Source organism: Anomaloglossus baeobatrachus, chromosome 10 (genome assembly GCF_048569485.1).
Source record: "Anomaloglossus baeobatrachus isolate aAnoBae1 chromosome 10, aAnoBae1.hap1, whole genome shotgun sequence".
Lineage (NCBI taxonomy): Eukaryota > Metazoa > Chordata > Amphibia > Anura > Aromobatidae > Anomaloglossus > Anomaloglossus baeobatrachus.
Window position 1 is genome coordinate 197,967,423 of NC_134362.1, and position 14,739 is coordinate 197,982,161.

Sequence of the window (14,739 nt, forward strand, 5' to 3'; positions counted from 1 at the left end):
AACCAGCGCCGATCAGTGTGTGAACGCTGATAAAATGGCGCCGGAGTGAGGAGGGGGGCGGGGTTTATTCCAAGAGCGGGAACCGGAGGGCCAAGGGGAAATACAGGGGAGGGAAACATCTCCTCAGAGAGGAGTGTCCTCCCCTGAGCTGACCGGCCGGTGGGCGGCGCCGCACTGTTCCCCTGCATGACTGACATGCAGGGGCAGTGAAAACGAAACTAGGCCGCATCCGAAGCCGGGGCCTAGATTTTCCCATGCGGCCGACGAGCAGGCACCCTCGGCGCGGTTCTCAGGAAAAAAACAGAGAACCGGCCGGAAATCACAGCAAAGTGAAATAACACACTCTCCCCACAATAAATGTACAAAGGACCTCTCAATAACGTCTCAATACTTAGCTTTATGAGACGCAGGGCCAGGTCCCTGAGGGGTGAGCGCTCCGTCCGGCAGGATCCTGAAAGGGCTGCGGATGGAGACCGGTCTCCTGCAAAGCAGTGAGAACCGTGATGGCTCCCACTTCAAGCCAGAGCCTCAGGGGATGGTGAAGGAGCGCGGCATGTGAAGGCTCCAGCCTTGTAAAATCAACCTTAACAACACCGCCGACACAGTGGGGTGAGAAGGGACATGCCGGGAGTCCAGATTGGACCCGCTTTTCTTCAAACAAAAATCAAAAATCAGTGAGAATGCATGAGTGTGTGTGACCTCCTGAACACAAAGCATTGAACTGGCTAGATTTGTCATCCAGGGGGTGTATATGCTCGGAGGGAGGAGCTACACTTTTGGTGTAGTACTTTGTGTGTCCTCCGGAGGCAGAAGCTATACACCCATGGTCTGGGTCTCCCATAAGGAACGATAAAGAAATAAGGCCTTCTATGTATATAACACCTATGTCTTTAATAATACATAACCTTAATGTTACCAGTATCTTATAGGATTTCCATACCTATCATATCAGTAACCTATAAATAATTACCGTATTTTTCGGACTATAAGACGCACCGGACTATAAGACGCACCCTGGTTTTAGAGGAGGAAAATGGGAAAATAAAACTTTAAGCAAAAAATGTGGTCATGACACACTGTTATAGGGCGAGGATCTGCTGCTGACACTGTTATGGGGGTAATGTCCCCAAATTCTCTACTAAGGTACCCCATCCTGGTAATGATCCTCCTGCCTTGTATATGATCCTGCTGTAAACCCCCATCCAGCCTGTTCACATACCCCCCCCCCCATCCAGCCTGTTCACATACCCACCCCCCCACCCCTCCCCCCCCTTATCCAGCCTGTTCACATGCCCCCCCCCATCCAGCCTGTTCACATGCCCCCCCCATCCAGCCTGTTCACATGCCCCCCCCATCCAGCCTGTTCACATGCCCCCCCCCCATCCAGCCTGTTCACATGCCCCCCCCATCCAGCCTGTTCACATGCCCCCCCATCCAGCCTGTTCACATGCCCCCCCATCCAGCCTGTTCACATGCCCCCCCATCCAGCCTGTTCACATGCCCCCCCATCCAGCCTGTTCACATGCCCCCCCATCCAGCCTGTTCACATGCCCCCCCATCCAGCCTGTTCACATGCCCCCCCATCCAGCCTGTTCACATACCCCCCCATCCTGCCTGCTCATATACCATCCTGGTATATGGCCTGTATCCTATAGCACAGAGAAAAAAATAAACGTTTATACTCACCTTTTCCTCACTCCCTGCAGCACCGATCATCTCTTCCTCTCTGGCACGCTGATCTGTGTGTGTGGAGCCGTTCCCCTGCAGCATCGCGATGTCTTCCTGTCTGTGCCGATCAGCTGACCAGCTCAGCACAGATCAGCTGACCGGCACAGATCAGCTGACCGGCACAGACAGGAAGTCATCGCGTGCAGCAGGGGGGGGCTCCACACACGGGGACGGGTGAGTGTACTGATTCACTGCACTCCGCGCTGGTAATGACGCGCGGGGGGCAGTGAATACAGCCGCACATGATCACTCCAGGCTGTAATTGCCAGGGGTGATCATGCCGGCTCTTTACTATGCGCGCGTCCCCGTTCGTCCTCCCGCCCACCTGTCAGTGCCGGCTTCAGCGCTGAGAGATGGGCGGGAGGATGGGCGTGCATATGTAATGAGCGGGCCCACGTGGTCACGAGCAGGCGCTGCTGCTGCCTGCTCGTGCCCCCGATGACCCACAGCACCCTCATTCCCAGCCGCAGCCCTATAGTCAGACCATAAGACGCACCCCCAACTTTCCCCCAACATTTGGGGGAAAAAAAGTGCGTCTTATGGTCCGAAAAATACGGTAAGTCATGTAACCTTGCAAATAATACTCTTCTCTTAGTATATAAATGCATTATGATATACTTCAAATATATTTTTTATTCCCAATTCTTCCCTTATGCTTGAAATATTAATTATTAAAGTATCCTGTAGACACATATATTTATCAAATATAAATGTGTGATTGAGACCAAACCTTTCCCTTTCAATATCATGAAATATGATGTTTTTACACACACTCTCCCCAACAATAAAAAATGCAAGGGACCCCCTGCAATAACGTCTCAAATACTTAGCTTGAGAGACGCAGGGCCAGGTCCCTGAGGGATGAGTGCTCCGTCCGGCAGGGTCCTGAGTGGGCTGCGGATGGAGACCGGTCTCCTGCAAAGCAGTGAGAACCGTGCTGGCTCCCACTTCAAGCCAGAGCCCGAGGGATGGTGAAGGAGCGCGGCATGTAAAGGCTCCAGCCTTGAAATCAACCTTAACAGCACCGCCGACACAGTGGGGTGAGAAGGGACATGCCGGGAGTCCAGCTTGGACCCGCTTTTCTTCCAACTCTTTAAAATCAAAAATCAGATGAGAATGCATGTGTGATCCTCCTGAACACAAAGCATTGAACTGGCTAGATTTGGTTATCCAGGGGGTGTATATGCTAGGAGGGAGGAGCTACACTTTTTAGTGTAGTACTTTGTGTGTGCTCCGGAGGTAGAAGCTATACACCCATGGTCTGGGTCTCCAATAAGGAACGATTAAGAAAGTCTTATCAGCAATGTTCACACAGAAAAAATGTGCAAGGAACAAAGATGTGTTTTACAAGATGCTGTGAGAAATTAAGGAGTGGTGAACTCCCCGTTTAGCTTCAAAGCCAAAGTAGCTTTTCTGTATAATTGGGTGTCTTCCAATACACGAGTTCAGTTGGTGATGCTGGCTCAAGGAGAACATGGCTTATGTATTCATTGTCTGATACATTGATATATCGGCACTGGTATACAGCTAATACAGCACAGTCTCTGGATATCCCAAAAGAAGACTCCATTAGCAGCCTTCACCCAAATTCCTCCCTTGACAATAACAACAATATTATATGTATACACACACATACACACGCACGCATATTATACACAGTATGTATATATATATATATATATATATATATATATATATATATATATATATTATACATAAAACTGTATATATGTCCTACCCTTACCACTGCAGCATAGCTCTATGTCCACCTCACATGGTGCACAGGTGCTGACAGATGATAGGAGCACACCTGCATCCGCTATCTCCAGGCATGGTGCGACCGATGTGCTGACGTCCTCTGTGCACCTCTCCGGGGGTCCGTCATTCTCTTTTTCTTCCCTGTTAAATAATGAAAGCAGTTAGAATGTGAGGTGCTATGGACGTGATTTTAGGCGGAGGGCGCATAGCATTTGAGTGTTTTACTTCAGATACAAACCTATTTTCGGACACCGGGGAGGATCCACTTTGCTCCAGCAAAGCCTCCAGCAAAGCCTTCAGCTGCACAATGTGCTGGGGGTTATCGGTGCCCAGTCCTGTAGACAGGATTTCCTGACGCACATTGAGGTCGTATACACACGAGGACAGATCGGACAGTGGGGTCACCTGCACCTGCAAAGAAAAGTGAAGGGGGGATTCTTTATAGAGTTAAAGAGAAATGATGAAGACCGCAGTGGACCGCGACATTTTGTGGCTGGCCGTTCATACGCAGAAGGCCCATTTCCGCCGCGTGATCCCCGTGGTGGCCCGCACAATCTTGTGGCTGCCAGTGCGTGATCCCCGCGGTGGGCCTCGCCATTTTGTAGCTGGCCTAGCATGCGCAGAAGGCCTACTTCCGCTGTGTGATTCCCGCGGTGGGTTGCACCATCTTGTGGCTGTCCGTTCAAGCGCAGAAGGCCCACTTCCGCAGCATCATCCCTGTGATGGACCGCATCATCTTGTAGCTAGCCGCGCATGCGCAAAAGGCCGGGCCACTTACACCGCGTGATCCCTGTGGTGGGCTGCGTTATTTTGTAGCTGGCCAAGCATGCGCAGAAGGCCCACTTCTGCAGCATGAATCCTGTGATGGACCGCATCAACTTGTAGCTGGCCGCGCATGCGCAGAAGGCCCGACCACTTACACCGCGTGATCCCCGTGGTGGGCTGCGTCATCTTGTAGCTGGCCGTTCATGCGCAGAAGGCTTACTTCCGCAGCATGATAACTGTGATGGACCGCATCATCTTGTAGCTGGCCAAGCATGCGCAGAAGGCCCGACCACTTACACCGTGTGATCCCCGTGGTGGGCTGCGTCATTTTGTAGCTGGTCAAGCATGCGCAAGAAGGCCCATTCCACCCCGGTGCGCTTCACACAGCTCCAATGTGGACGGTGGGATGCGAGCGCACACGCAGACCCGGGGCGACATCAGGCAGAGGACCCCGTCCGATTCTCCATGCCTGCGTCCACCACCGCAGAGGCACAGAGGCCCTGGGAAGGTGCTTCCAGGGCCGAGCTCCGACGCCACAGCAAGTAAGCCTCAGTCCTGGGACATCCTTAAGCAATTAGCTATGAGGTGTCCCCTTCTAGGACAGGGAATTGAAACAGAATGCGGAGGAGAGGTGCCGCCGTTTTATTTTAGTGGGGTTTACCCCCTTCTCTCTGGTGCTGTCATGGGGGAAGCGAAAAAGCTGCAAAGAAAGAATATAACAGACGGCTGCAATATGGCAGAAGGTGTCAGATACAGGGCGCCTGTGGTTCTGGTTCGGGCAGCATGACTCTCCTGTTCTTACACTAGTCTGGAGCTATCACAATCGCTTTGGTCGTGTTGCAAAAGAATGAAATACCCAGATTAATGCCGCTCACCATAGGATCCAGCCAATATGTTTTTCCAAGATGGAGAACCACTTTGGCTCTGTGCTGCTTTCCTCGGATGCTCCTGGTAAGCATTCTCATCACCTAAGACAAAGCAAAGACGTAATGGTTTACACAACTTGTTGCAAAAGGTAAAGAAGTGCAAAAGGTATAAAGAAGTGCAAAAGGTATAAAGAAGTGCAAAAGGTATAAAAAAGTGCAAAAGGTATAAAGAAGTGCAAAGGGTGTAAAGAAGTGCAAAGGGTGTAAAGAAGTGCAAAGGGTGTAAAGAAGTGCAAAAGGTAAAGAAGTGCAAAAGGTAAAGAAGTGCAAAAGGTAAAGAAGTGCAAAAGGTAAAGAAGTGCAAAAGGTAAAGAAGTGCAAAAGGTAAAGAAGTGCAAAAGGTAAAGAAGTGCAAAAGGTAGAGAAGTGCAAAAGGTAGAGAAGTGCAAAAGGTAGAGAAGTGCAAAAGGTAAAGAAGTGCAAAAGGTAAAGAAGTGCAAAAGGTAAAGAAGTGCAAAAGGTAAAGAAGTGCAAAAGGTAAAGAAGTGCAAAAGGTAAAGAAGTGCAAAAGGTAAAGAAGTGCAAAAGGTAAAAAAGTGCAAAAGGTAAAGAAGTGCAAAACTGCGCTTTACACACTATAAACTCTGATTTGCAATATGTTTGGGCCCATTAATATAGAACAGTATCACGCACAGAGTGAAAAGTTTCACAACTCACTTTCGGGTCCCACTTGTCCTCATTGTCGATCGGCTTCACCCTACAAACGATAAATTCTCTGAATTGTGCCGGGACGGACTGAAACGCTGGCGGCAGCAGGAACAAGGTGTGAACAGGGATCTTGTCGGTTTTCCCATCATCGATGTACTGCACGAGCGCATAGGAGACGCTGTCCACGATTTTTGTAGATATGACCTGAACCCTGTTTTAAAATCAAAAGTGATTAATTAATAACACTTTCATATGACCTATTGGAACATATGAATTAAACCGCGCCCTAATCAATGTAGAGAGGCAGCATATGTGTAGGTCCTGCCTTGCTGGTGTACCGACTACTTATTTTAATGGGTGGCTAATCGTCGGATCCCTACGTGACTTATCCGCCATCTTGTTACTATTGGGGCTGCACAATACTTTGTCACGTGCATCACACGTTTTGTTTCTTTCCTGATCTTTGCATTTTGCAAAAATGTAATGTTGCGTTTATCTGCGTCTCTGCAGGCTGTATAGGACCGGCATGTGAATCTGTAACATACCTGTGATACTCCGAGCCGTCACTGATCGCGTACAAGTGCTTACGCTCCACCTTCTGCGCCGGCGCTTTATTCACCGGTGACTGGTAATATTCGTTTAGTTCTGCCGCGAGTTTAGCATACGGATCATTCTTGGTTACTACGCGGCCGAGGAATCGAGTTGCATCCGCAATACAGAGAGGCACGACCTGTGCAAACGGGATAAAGAATTACCATACTTTTCGGATAATAAGATGCACTTTTCCTCCCAAAAATTTGGGAGGAAAATGAGGGGTGCATCTTAAAATCAGAATGTAGCTTACCGTGAGGTGGAGAATGAGCGCTGTGCTGGCTGCGGTGGAGCAGGGCGGTGTGGTGGGTGTCCCAGATGCTGTTTGTGGTCCGGGCTTCAAATAATGGCGCTGGAGTCGGCGCATGCGCAGATGGAGCTCTCTGCTCAAGATCTCATCTGCATATGCGCCGCCTCCGGCCCATTGATCTCCCAGCAGCGGGCTTAAGGGAAAATGGTACCCGGAGGCGGGGTGTGCGCAAATGAGATGTCAGCTTGTCATTGAGCCGAGAGCTCAATCTGGGCACGCGCCAACTCTGGGTGCTATTTCTTTGAAGCCTGCACCGCCGACAGAACGTTTGGGACGCCCGCAGCACAGCTCTGCTCTACAGAGCCAGCACAACCTTCATCGCTGCCAGCACAGGCCCCACCGCTGCCAGCACAGGCCCCACCGCTGCCAGCACAGGCCCCACCGCTGCCAGCACAGCCCCCATCGCTGCCAGCACAGCCCCCACCTATGGCCAGCACAGCCCCCACCTATGGCCAGCACAGCCCCCACCTATGGCCAGCACAGCCCTCACCTATGGCCAGCACAGCCCCCACCTATGGCCGGCACAGCCCCCCCACCTATGGCCGGCACAGCCCCCCCCACCTATGGCCGGCACAGCCCCCCCCACCTATGGCCGGCACAGCCCCCCCCACCTATGGCCGGCACAGCCCCCCACCTATGGCCGGCACAGCCCCCCACCTATGGCCGGCACAGCCCCCCACCTATGGCCGGCACAGCCCCCCACCTATGGCCAGCACAGCCCCCCACCTATGGCCGGCACAGCCCCCACCAAAGCGCCTGCAACATCGCCCTAATCCAGCACCTCCCCTGCCTCCTGTGATCCCACTCCACCACTGCTGTGCCCCCCCCACCCCCTCGGTAAAACACCACCACAGTATAAGATGAACCCCCCCTTTTTTTTACCTTTTTATCTCGAAATTTGGGGTGCGTCTTACAAACTGAAAAATACGGTAAGTAGTGTAAGAGTAAAAAGTTATGTCCCAAAAAGAAGACTTTGGGTACTCACAAGAGCCTTCAGTGGCGGGGACAGGAAACCACGGGAGTATGCTGCTGCCAGTAGGAGGCTGACTCCAGGCAAAAATTTAAGGATTCACCTACCGACTGGAGGAACGCCGATCAGTTGGAGACTGGCCCTACAGAGACACTTAAGAAAGACGGGTGCAGTGTCCTTCCAATGAAGGCTCCGAGAAAGAGATTTTATGGTGAGTACCCGCAATCTTCTTTTCATGATTGTATCAGACTCAGATCCGAACAGAGAAAGGACGTACATTGGTGACCAGTCGAAAGAGCTCCTGAGCCAGAGGCGAGGTAGCCGGGCAGTGCAGGGGCAAAGGACAAATAGCAAGGTCCAAGGGATATCTATGAGTACAGTAAAGCCACTAACTAGCCATGGAGAACTTCTAGAAGCGGCTTCCTTGGATTGCGGACCATCTTGGCTAAGTTCAGGCCTGTGTCTGCCTCCTAAGGACACTAAGCTAAAACTGATCGGCTCAGCTCCGGTCAGTGGGTATATACTACTGAGGAGAAGAACATTTTTCTTGCATAGTATCAGCCTCCTAGTGTCAGCAGCATACACCCATGGTCCAGTGTCCCCCAAAGAATCGACAGAACACCCCCCCCCCAAAAAAACAGTGTAAAATTCTGATGACGGATTCTTTACATCCACCCCCATAATTTACTTACGTGTCTGAACATTGTGATATAACAGTGATCGGCTGAGACCTACCGTTATATACTGATAACTCTCTGGGATGGCGGCAACTTCACCACGAAGGTCCAGTAAAGGGTTAATACGATGCCTACGTGGACAGGCATACTCGTCTTGGCTGGGTAAAAACAAAAAAAAAAAATTAAAAAGATGTTACATGGAAGCAAGAATGGGATCAGGCATATGTAGGCGATCGCCAATCTTACTTGCAGTAGCCGAAGGTTTTCAGGTGTGGACAGAGCTCCTGCTCTTGCTTCTTGTGCTCGTGGGCGTACGACAATCCCCGAGCGAGGGCCACAAGTTCGGGAGGGATTTTGGCTTGGGCTTGTTGGAAGATTTTCAGTAAATCGATGGCGTAGCTCACGTGTTTCTCCGTCATCAGTAAAATAGATTTGGCCCTCGAATAGTTGTCTTCATCCGTTGAAATCTGGATTTGGAAAGTGGTGTCAGGTCACCTGGGGTGCACGGACGGCAGGGTCTCAAGCTCTACATGTAACGGCTTATTTTCTTTATCGCTTCATTGGGGGACATGGGACACCATGGGTGTATGCTGATCCCACTAGAAGGCTGACACTATGCAAAAAAGGTTAGCTCCTCGGGAAAACTGGCCTTCAGTTTCAGATTAGTGTCTGTAGGAGGTAGACACCCGGAGCTGCTCTCAGCTCCTCAGGTTTGTAATATTAATGTTTTACCTTTTGTAGGTAGTGATCCGTCCAGTTCCGTCCTTTCTCCCCAAGGTTGTTTCCTCCTTCCACCTCAACAAAGACATCGTCCTCCTTTCTTTTTGCCCGTCTCACCCTCGCGAGAGGTTGCTTCACCACCTGGATCTCCTAAGAGCGCTTCGTCTCTACGTCGCCAGAACGGCATCCTTCAGACGCTCCGATTCCTTATTTGTCAGTTGTTACTTCTGGTCAGCGTTAAGGCCTTCCTGCTTCCAAATCCACCATTGCTCGGTGGATCCCATCCGCCATCCTGGAATCTTACCGGCTGAAGGACAGAACTCGCTCTCTTAGAGGGACGGCTGACTCCAACTGGGCGGTGGGAGCTTCGTGGGCAGTTGGTCACCAGACCCCGAAGTCGGCCACTTGGTCCTCCATTCATACATTTTCAAGATTCTACAAGATTCACGTCTATGCGTCTTCAGATTATAGTCTCAGTAGACGGCAGTGGCCCGAGATCATACTTAAGATGCGCCTTTGGCACCTGCCCTAGGGATTGCTTTAGGATGTCCCATGGTATCATGTGTCCTCCAATGAAGCGATAGAGGATTTTAAGTACTCACCATAGGAGGTCACATGGCATTCTGTGTCCCCCAACAAAGCGATAAAGAGGATTTGGAGTACTCACTGTAGGACGTCCTTTGGTATCCTGTGTACCCCAATGAAGCGATAAAGAAAAGAGGATTTTGGATACTCCCCATAGGACATCCCATGGTATCATGTGTCCCCCAATGAAGTGATAACAAGAGAGGATTTTGGGTATTCACTGTAGGACGTCCCATGGTATTATGTGTCCCCCAATGAAGCGATAAAGAAGAGAGGATTTTGGGTACTCACTGTAGAATGTCCCATGGTATCCTTTGTCCCCCAATGAAGTGATAAAGAAGAAGGGAATTTTGTTTACTTACCGTAAATTCCTTTTCTTCTAGCTCCTATTGGGAGACCCAGACAATTGAGTGTATAGCTTCTGCCTCCGGAGGCCACACAAAGTATTACACTTTAAAAAGTGTAACCCCTCCCCTCTGCCTATACACCCTCCCGTGCATCACGGGCTCCTCAGTTTTGGTGCAAAAGCAGGAAGGAGGAAACTTATAAATTGGTCTAAGGTAAATTCAATCCGAAGGATGTTCGGAGAACTGAAAACCATGAACCAAAAGAACAATTCAACATGAACAACATGTGTACACAAAAGAACAAACAGCCCGAAGGGAACAGGGGCGGGTGCTGGGTCTCCCAATAGGAGCTAGAAGAAGAAGGGAATTTTGTTACTTACCGTAAATTCCTTTTCTTCTAGCTCTTATTGGGAGACCCAGACGATTGGGTGTATAGCACTGCCTCCGGAGGCCACACAAAGCAATTACACTAAAAAGTGTAAGGCCCCTCCCCTTCTGGCTATACACCCCCAGTGGGATCACTGGCTCACCAGTTTTAGTGCAAAAGCAAGAAGGAGGAAAGCCAATAACTGGTTTAAACAAATTCTCTCCGAGTAACATCGGAGAGCTGAAAACCGTTCAACATGAACAACATGTGTACCCGCAAACAAACCAAAAATCCCGAAGGACAACAGGGCGGGTGCTGGGTCTCCCAATAAGAGCTAGAAGAAAAGGAATTTACGGTAAGTAACAAAATTCCCTTCTTCTTCGGCGCTCTATTGGGAGACCCAGACGATTGGGACGTCCAAAAGCTGTCCCTGGGTGGGTAAAGAAATACCTCATGTTAGAGCTGCAAGACAGCCCTCCCCTACGGGGAGGCAACTGCCGCCTGCAGGACTCTTCTACCTAGGCTGGCGTCCGCCGAAGCATAGGTATGCACCTGATGTTTGGTGAAAGTGTGCAGACTCGACCAGGTAGCTGCCTGGCACACCTGTTGAGCCGTAGCCTGGTGTCGTAATGCCCAGGATGCACCCACGGCTCTGGTAGAATGGGCCTTCAGCCCTGATGGAACCGGAAGCCCAGCAGAACGGTAGGCTTCAAGAATTGGTTCTTTGATCCATCGAGCCAGGGTGGCCTTAGAAGCCTGCGACCCTTTGCGCTTACCAGCGACAAGGACAAAGAGTGCATCCGAACGGCGCAAGGGCGCCGTGCGGGAAATGTAGATTCTGAGTGCTCTCACCAGATCTAACAAATGTAAATCCTTCTCATACCGATGAACTGCATGAGGACAAAACGAAGGCAAAGAGATATCCTGATTAAGATGAAAAGAGGATACCACCTTCGGGAGAAACTCCTGAATAGGGCGCAGCACAACCTTGTCCTGGTGGAAGACCAGGAAGGGAGCCTTGGATGATAGTGCTGCCAGCTCAGACACTCTCCGAAGAGATGTGATCGCTACCAGAAAAGCCACTTTCTGTGATAGTCTAGAAAGTGAAACCTCCCTCAGAGGCTCGAAGGGCGGCTTCTGGAGGGCAACCGGTACCCTGTTCAGATCCCATGGATCTAACGGCCGCTTGTACGGGGGTACGATATGGCAAACCCCCTGTAGGAACGTGCGCACCTTAGGAAGGCGTGCCAAACGCCTCTGAAAAAAGACGGATAGCGCCGAGACCTGACCTTTAAGGGAGCCGAGCGACAAACCTTTTTCTAACCCAGATTGCAGGAAAGAAAGAAAGGTAGGCAATGCAAATGGCCAGGGAGACACTCCCTGAGCAGAGGACCAGGATAAGAATATCCTCCGCGTTCTGTGGTAGATCTTAGCGGACGTGGGCTTCCTAGCCTGTCTCATGGTGGCAACGACCCCTTGGGACAATCCTGAAGACGCTAGGATCCAGGACTCAATGGCCACACAGTCAGGTTCAGGGCCGCAGAATTCCGATGGAAAAACGGCCCTTGGGACAGTAAGTCTGGTCGGTCTGGGAGTGCCCACGGTTGGCCGACCGTGAGCTGCCACAGATCCGGATACCACGCCCTCCTCGGCCAGTCTGGGGCGACAAGTATGACGCGGCTGCAATCGGATCTGATCTTGCGTAGCACTCTGGGCAAGAGTGCCAGAGGTGGAAACACATAAGGGAGCCGGAACTGCGACCAATCTTGCACTAGGGCGTCTGCCGCCAGCGCTCTTTGATCGCGAGACCGTGCCATGAAGGTTGGGACCTTGTTGTTGTGCCGTGACGCCATTAGGTCGACGTCCGGCACCCCCCAGCGGCGACAGATTTCCTGAAACACGTCTGGGTGAAGGGACCATTCCCCTGCGTCCATGCCCTGGCGACTGAGGAAGTCTGCTTCCCAGTTTTCTACGCCGGGGATGTGAACTGCGGATATGGTGGAGGCTGTGGCTTCCACCCACATCAGAATCCGCCGGACTTCCTGGAAGGCTTGCCGACTGCGTGTCCCCCCTTGGTGGTTGATGTATGCCACCGCTGTGGAGTTGTCCGACTGAATTCGGATCTGCCTTCCTTCCAGCCACTGCTGGAAGGCTAGTAGGGCAAGATACACTGCTCTGATTTCCAGAACATTGATCTGAAGGGTGGACTCCTGCTGAGACCACGTACCCTGAGACCTGTGGTGGAGAAAGACTGCTCCCCACCCTGACAGACTCGCGTCTGTCGTGACCACCGCCCAAGACGGTGGTAGGAAGGATCTTCCCTGTGATAATGAGGTGGGAAGAAGCCACCACTGCAGAGAGTCTTTGGCCGTCTGGGAAAGGGAGACTTTCCTGTCCAGGGATGTTGACTTCCCGTCCCATTGGCGGAGAATGTCCCATTGAAGTGGACGCAGATGAAACTGCGCAAACGGAACCGCCTCTATTGCCGCCACCATCTTCCCGAGGAAGTGCATGAGGCGTCTTAAGGAGTGCGACTGACTTTGAAGGAGAGCCTGCACCCCAGTCTGTAGAGACCGCTGCTTGTCCAGCGGAAGCTTCACTATCGCTGAGAGAGTATGAAACTCCATGCCAAGATACGTTAGTGATTGGGTCGGTGACAGATTTGACATTGGGAAGTTGATGATCCACCCGAACGCCTGGAGAGTCTCCAGTGCAACATTCAGGCTGAGTTGGCATGCCTCTTGAGAGGGTGCCTTGACCAGTAGATCGTCCAAGTAAGGGATCACAGAGTGTCCGTGAGAGTGCAAGACTGCTACCACTGCCGCCATGATCTTGGTGAACACCCGAGGGGCTGTCGCCAGACCAAATGGCAGAGCTACGAACTGAAGATGGTCGTCTCCTATCACGAAGCGTAGAAAGCATTGGTGCTCTGTAGCAATCGGCACGTGGAGATAAGCATCTTTGATGTCTATTGATGCTAGGAAATCTCCTTGAGACATTGAGGCAATGACTGAGCGGAGGGATTCCATCCGGAACCGCCTGGCGTTCACATGCTTGTTGAGCAGTTTTAGGTCCAGAACAGGACGGAAGGAGCCGTCCTTTTTTGGAACCACAAAGAGATTGGAGTAAAATCCTCGCCCCCGTTCCTGAGGGGGGACAGGGATCACGACTCCTTCTGCTCTTAGAGAGTCCACCGCCTGCAGCAGGGCATCTGCTCGGTTGGGGTGTGGGGAGGTTCTGAAGAACCGAAGTGGAGGCCGAGAACTGAACTCGATTCTGTACCCGCGAGACAGAATGTCTGTTACCCACCGGTCTTTGACCTGTGACAGCCAAATGTCGCAAAAGCGGGAGAGCCTGCCACCGACCGAGGATGCGGAGGGAGGAGGCCGAAAGTCATGAGGTAGCCGCTTTGGAAGCGGTTCCTCCATTTGCTTTCCTGGGGCGTGAGTGAGCCCGCCAGGAATCTGAGCTCCCTTGTTCTTTCTGAGTCCTTTTGAACGAGGAGAACTGGGCCTTGCCCGAGCCTCGAAAGGACCGAAACCTCGACTGCCACTTTTTCTGTTGAGGTTTACTTGCTCTGGGCTGTGGTAAGGAAGAGTCCTTACCCTTGGACTGTTTTATGATTTCAGCCAATGGCTCACCAAACAGTCTGTCTCTAGATAATGGCAAGCTGGTTAAGCATTTTTTGGAACCAGCATCTGCTTTCCAGTCCTTTAACCACAAGGCTCTGCGCAAAACCACAGAATTGGCGGACGCCATAGCGGTACGGCTCGTAGATTCTAGGACAGCATTGATAGCATAGGTCGCAAACGCAGACATTTGCGAAGTTAGGGACGCCACTTGCGGCACTGCTGGATGTATGAAAGCATCCACCTGTGCTAAACCAGCTGAAATAGCTTGGAGTGCCCACACAGCCGCGAATGCTGGAGCAAACGACGCGCCGATAGCTTCATAGACAGATTTCAACCAAAGGTCCATCTGTCTGTCGTTGGCATCTTTAAGTGAAGCGCCATCCTCTACTGCGACTATGGATCTAGCCGCAAGCTTGGAAATTGGGGGATCCACCTTTGGACACTGGGACCAGCGTTTGGCCACCTCAGAGGGAAAAGGATAACGGGTATCCTTAGAACGTTTAGAGAAACGCTTGTCTGGATGAGCGTCGTGTTTCTGGATCGATTCTCTGAAGTCAGAGTGGTCCAAAAAAGCACTTAATTTACGCTTGGGATATAGGAAATGGAACTTCTCCTGCTGTGCAGCTGCCTCCTCTGCAGAAGGGGCTGGGGGAGAAATATCCAACAGTCTATTAATTGCCGATATAAGGTCATTAACCATGGCGTCACCATCAGG

At 51.3% G+C, this 14,739-nt stretch overlaps 1 protein-coding gene across 1 annotated transcript in view; it reads right to left on the reverse strand.

Moving 5' to 3' along the window:
* The window catches only part of TDRD12 (tudor domain containing 12), a 109,563-nt gene that overhangs the window by 34,236 nt on the left and 60,588 nt on the right, over positions 1-14,739 (reverse strand). The window contains exons 6-12 of the mRNA XM_075326119.1: positions 8,620-8,840; positions 8,432-8,531; positions 6,371-6,555; positions 5,835-6,036; positions 5,127-5,219; positions 3,725-3,897; positions 3,473-3,627 (exon numbers count right to left, since the gene is read on the reverse strand). Of these exons, the coding sequence (XP_075182234.1) occupies positions 3,473-3,627; positions 3,725-3,897; positions 5,127-5,219; positions 5,835-6,036; positions 6,371-6,555; positions 8,432-8,531; positions 8,620-8,840 (1,129 nt within the window). The remainder of the gene's footprint in view (positions 1-3,472; positions 3,628-3,724; positions 3,898-5,126; positions 5,220-5,834; positions 6,037-6,370; positions 6,556-8,431; positions 8,532-8,619; positions 8,841-14,739) is intronic.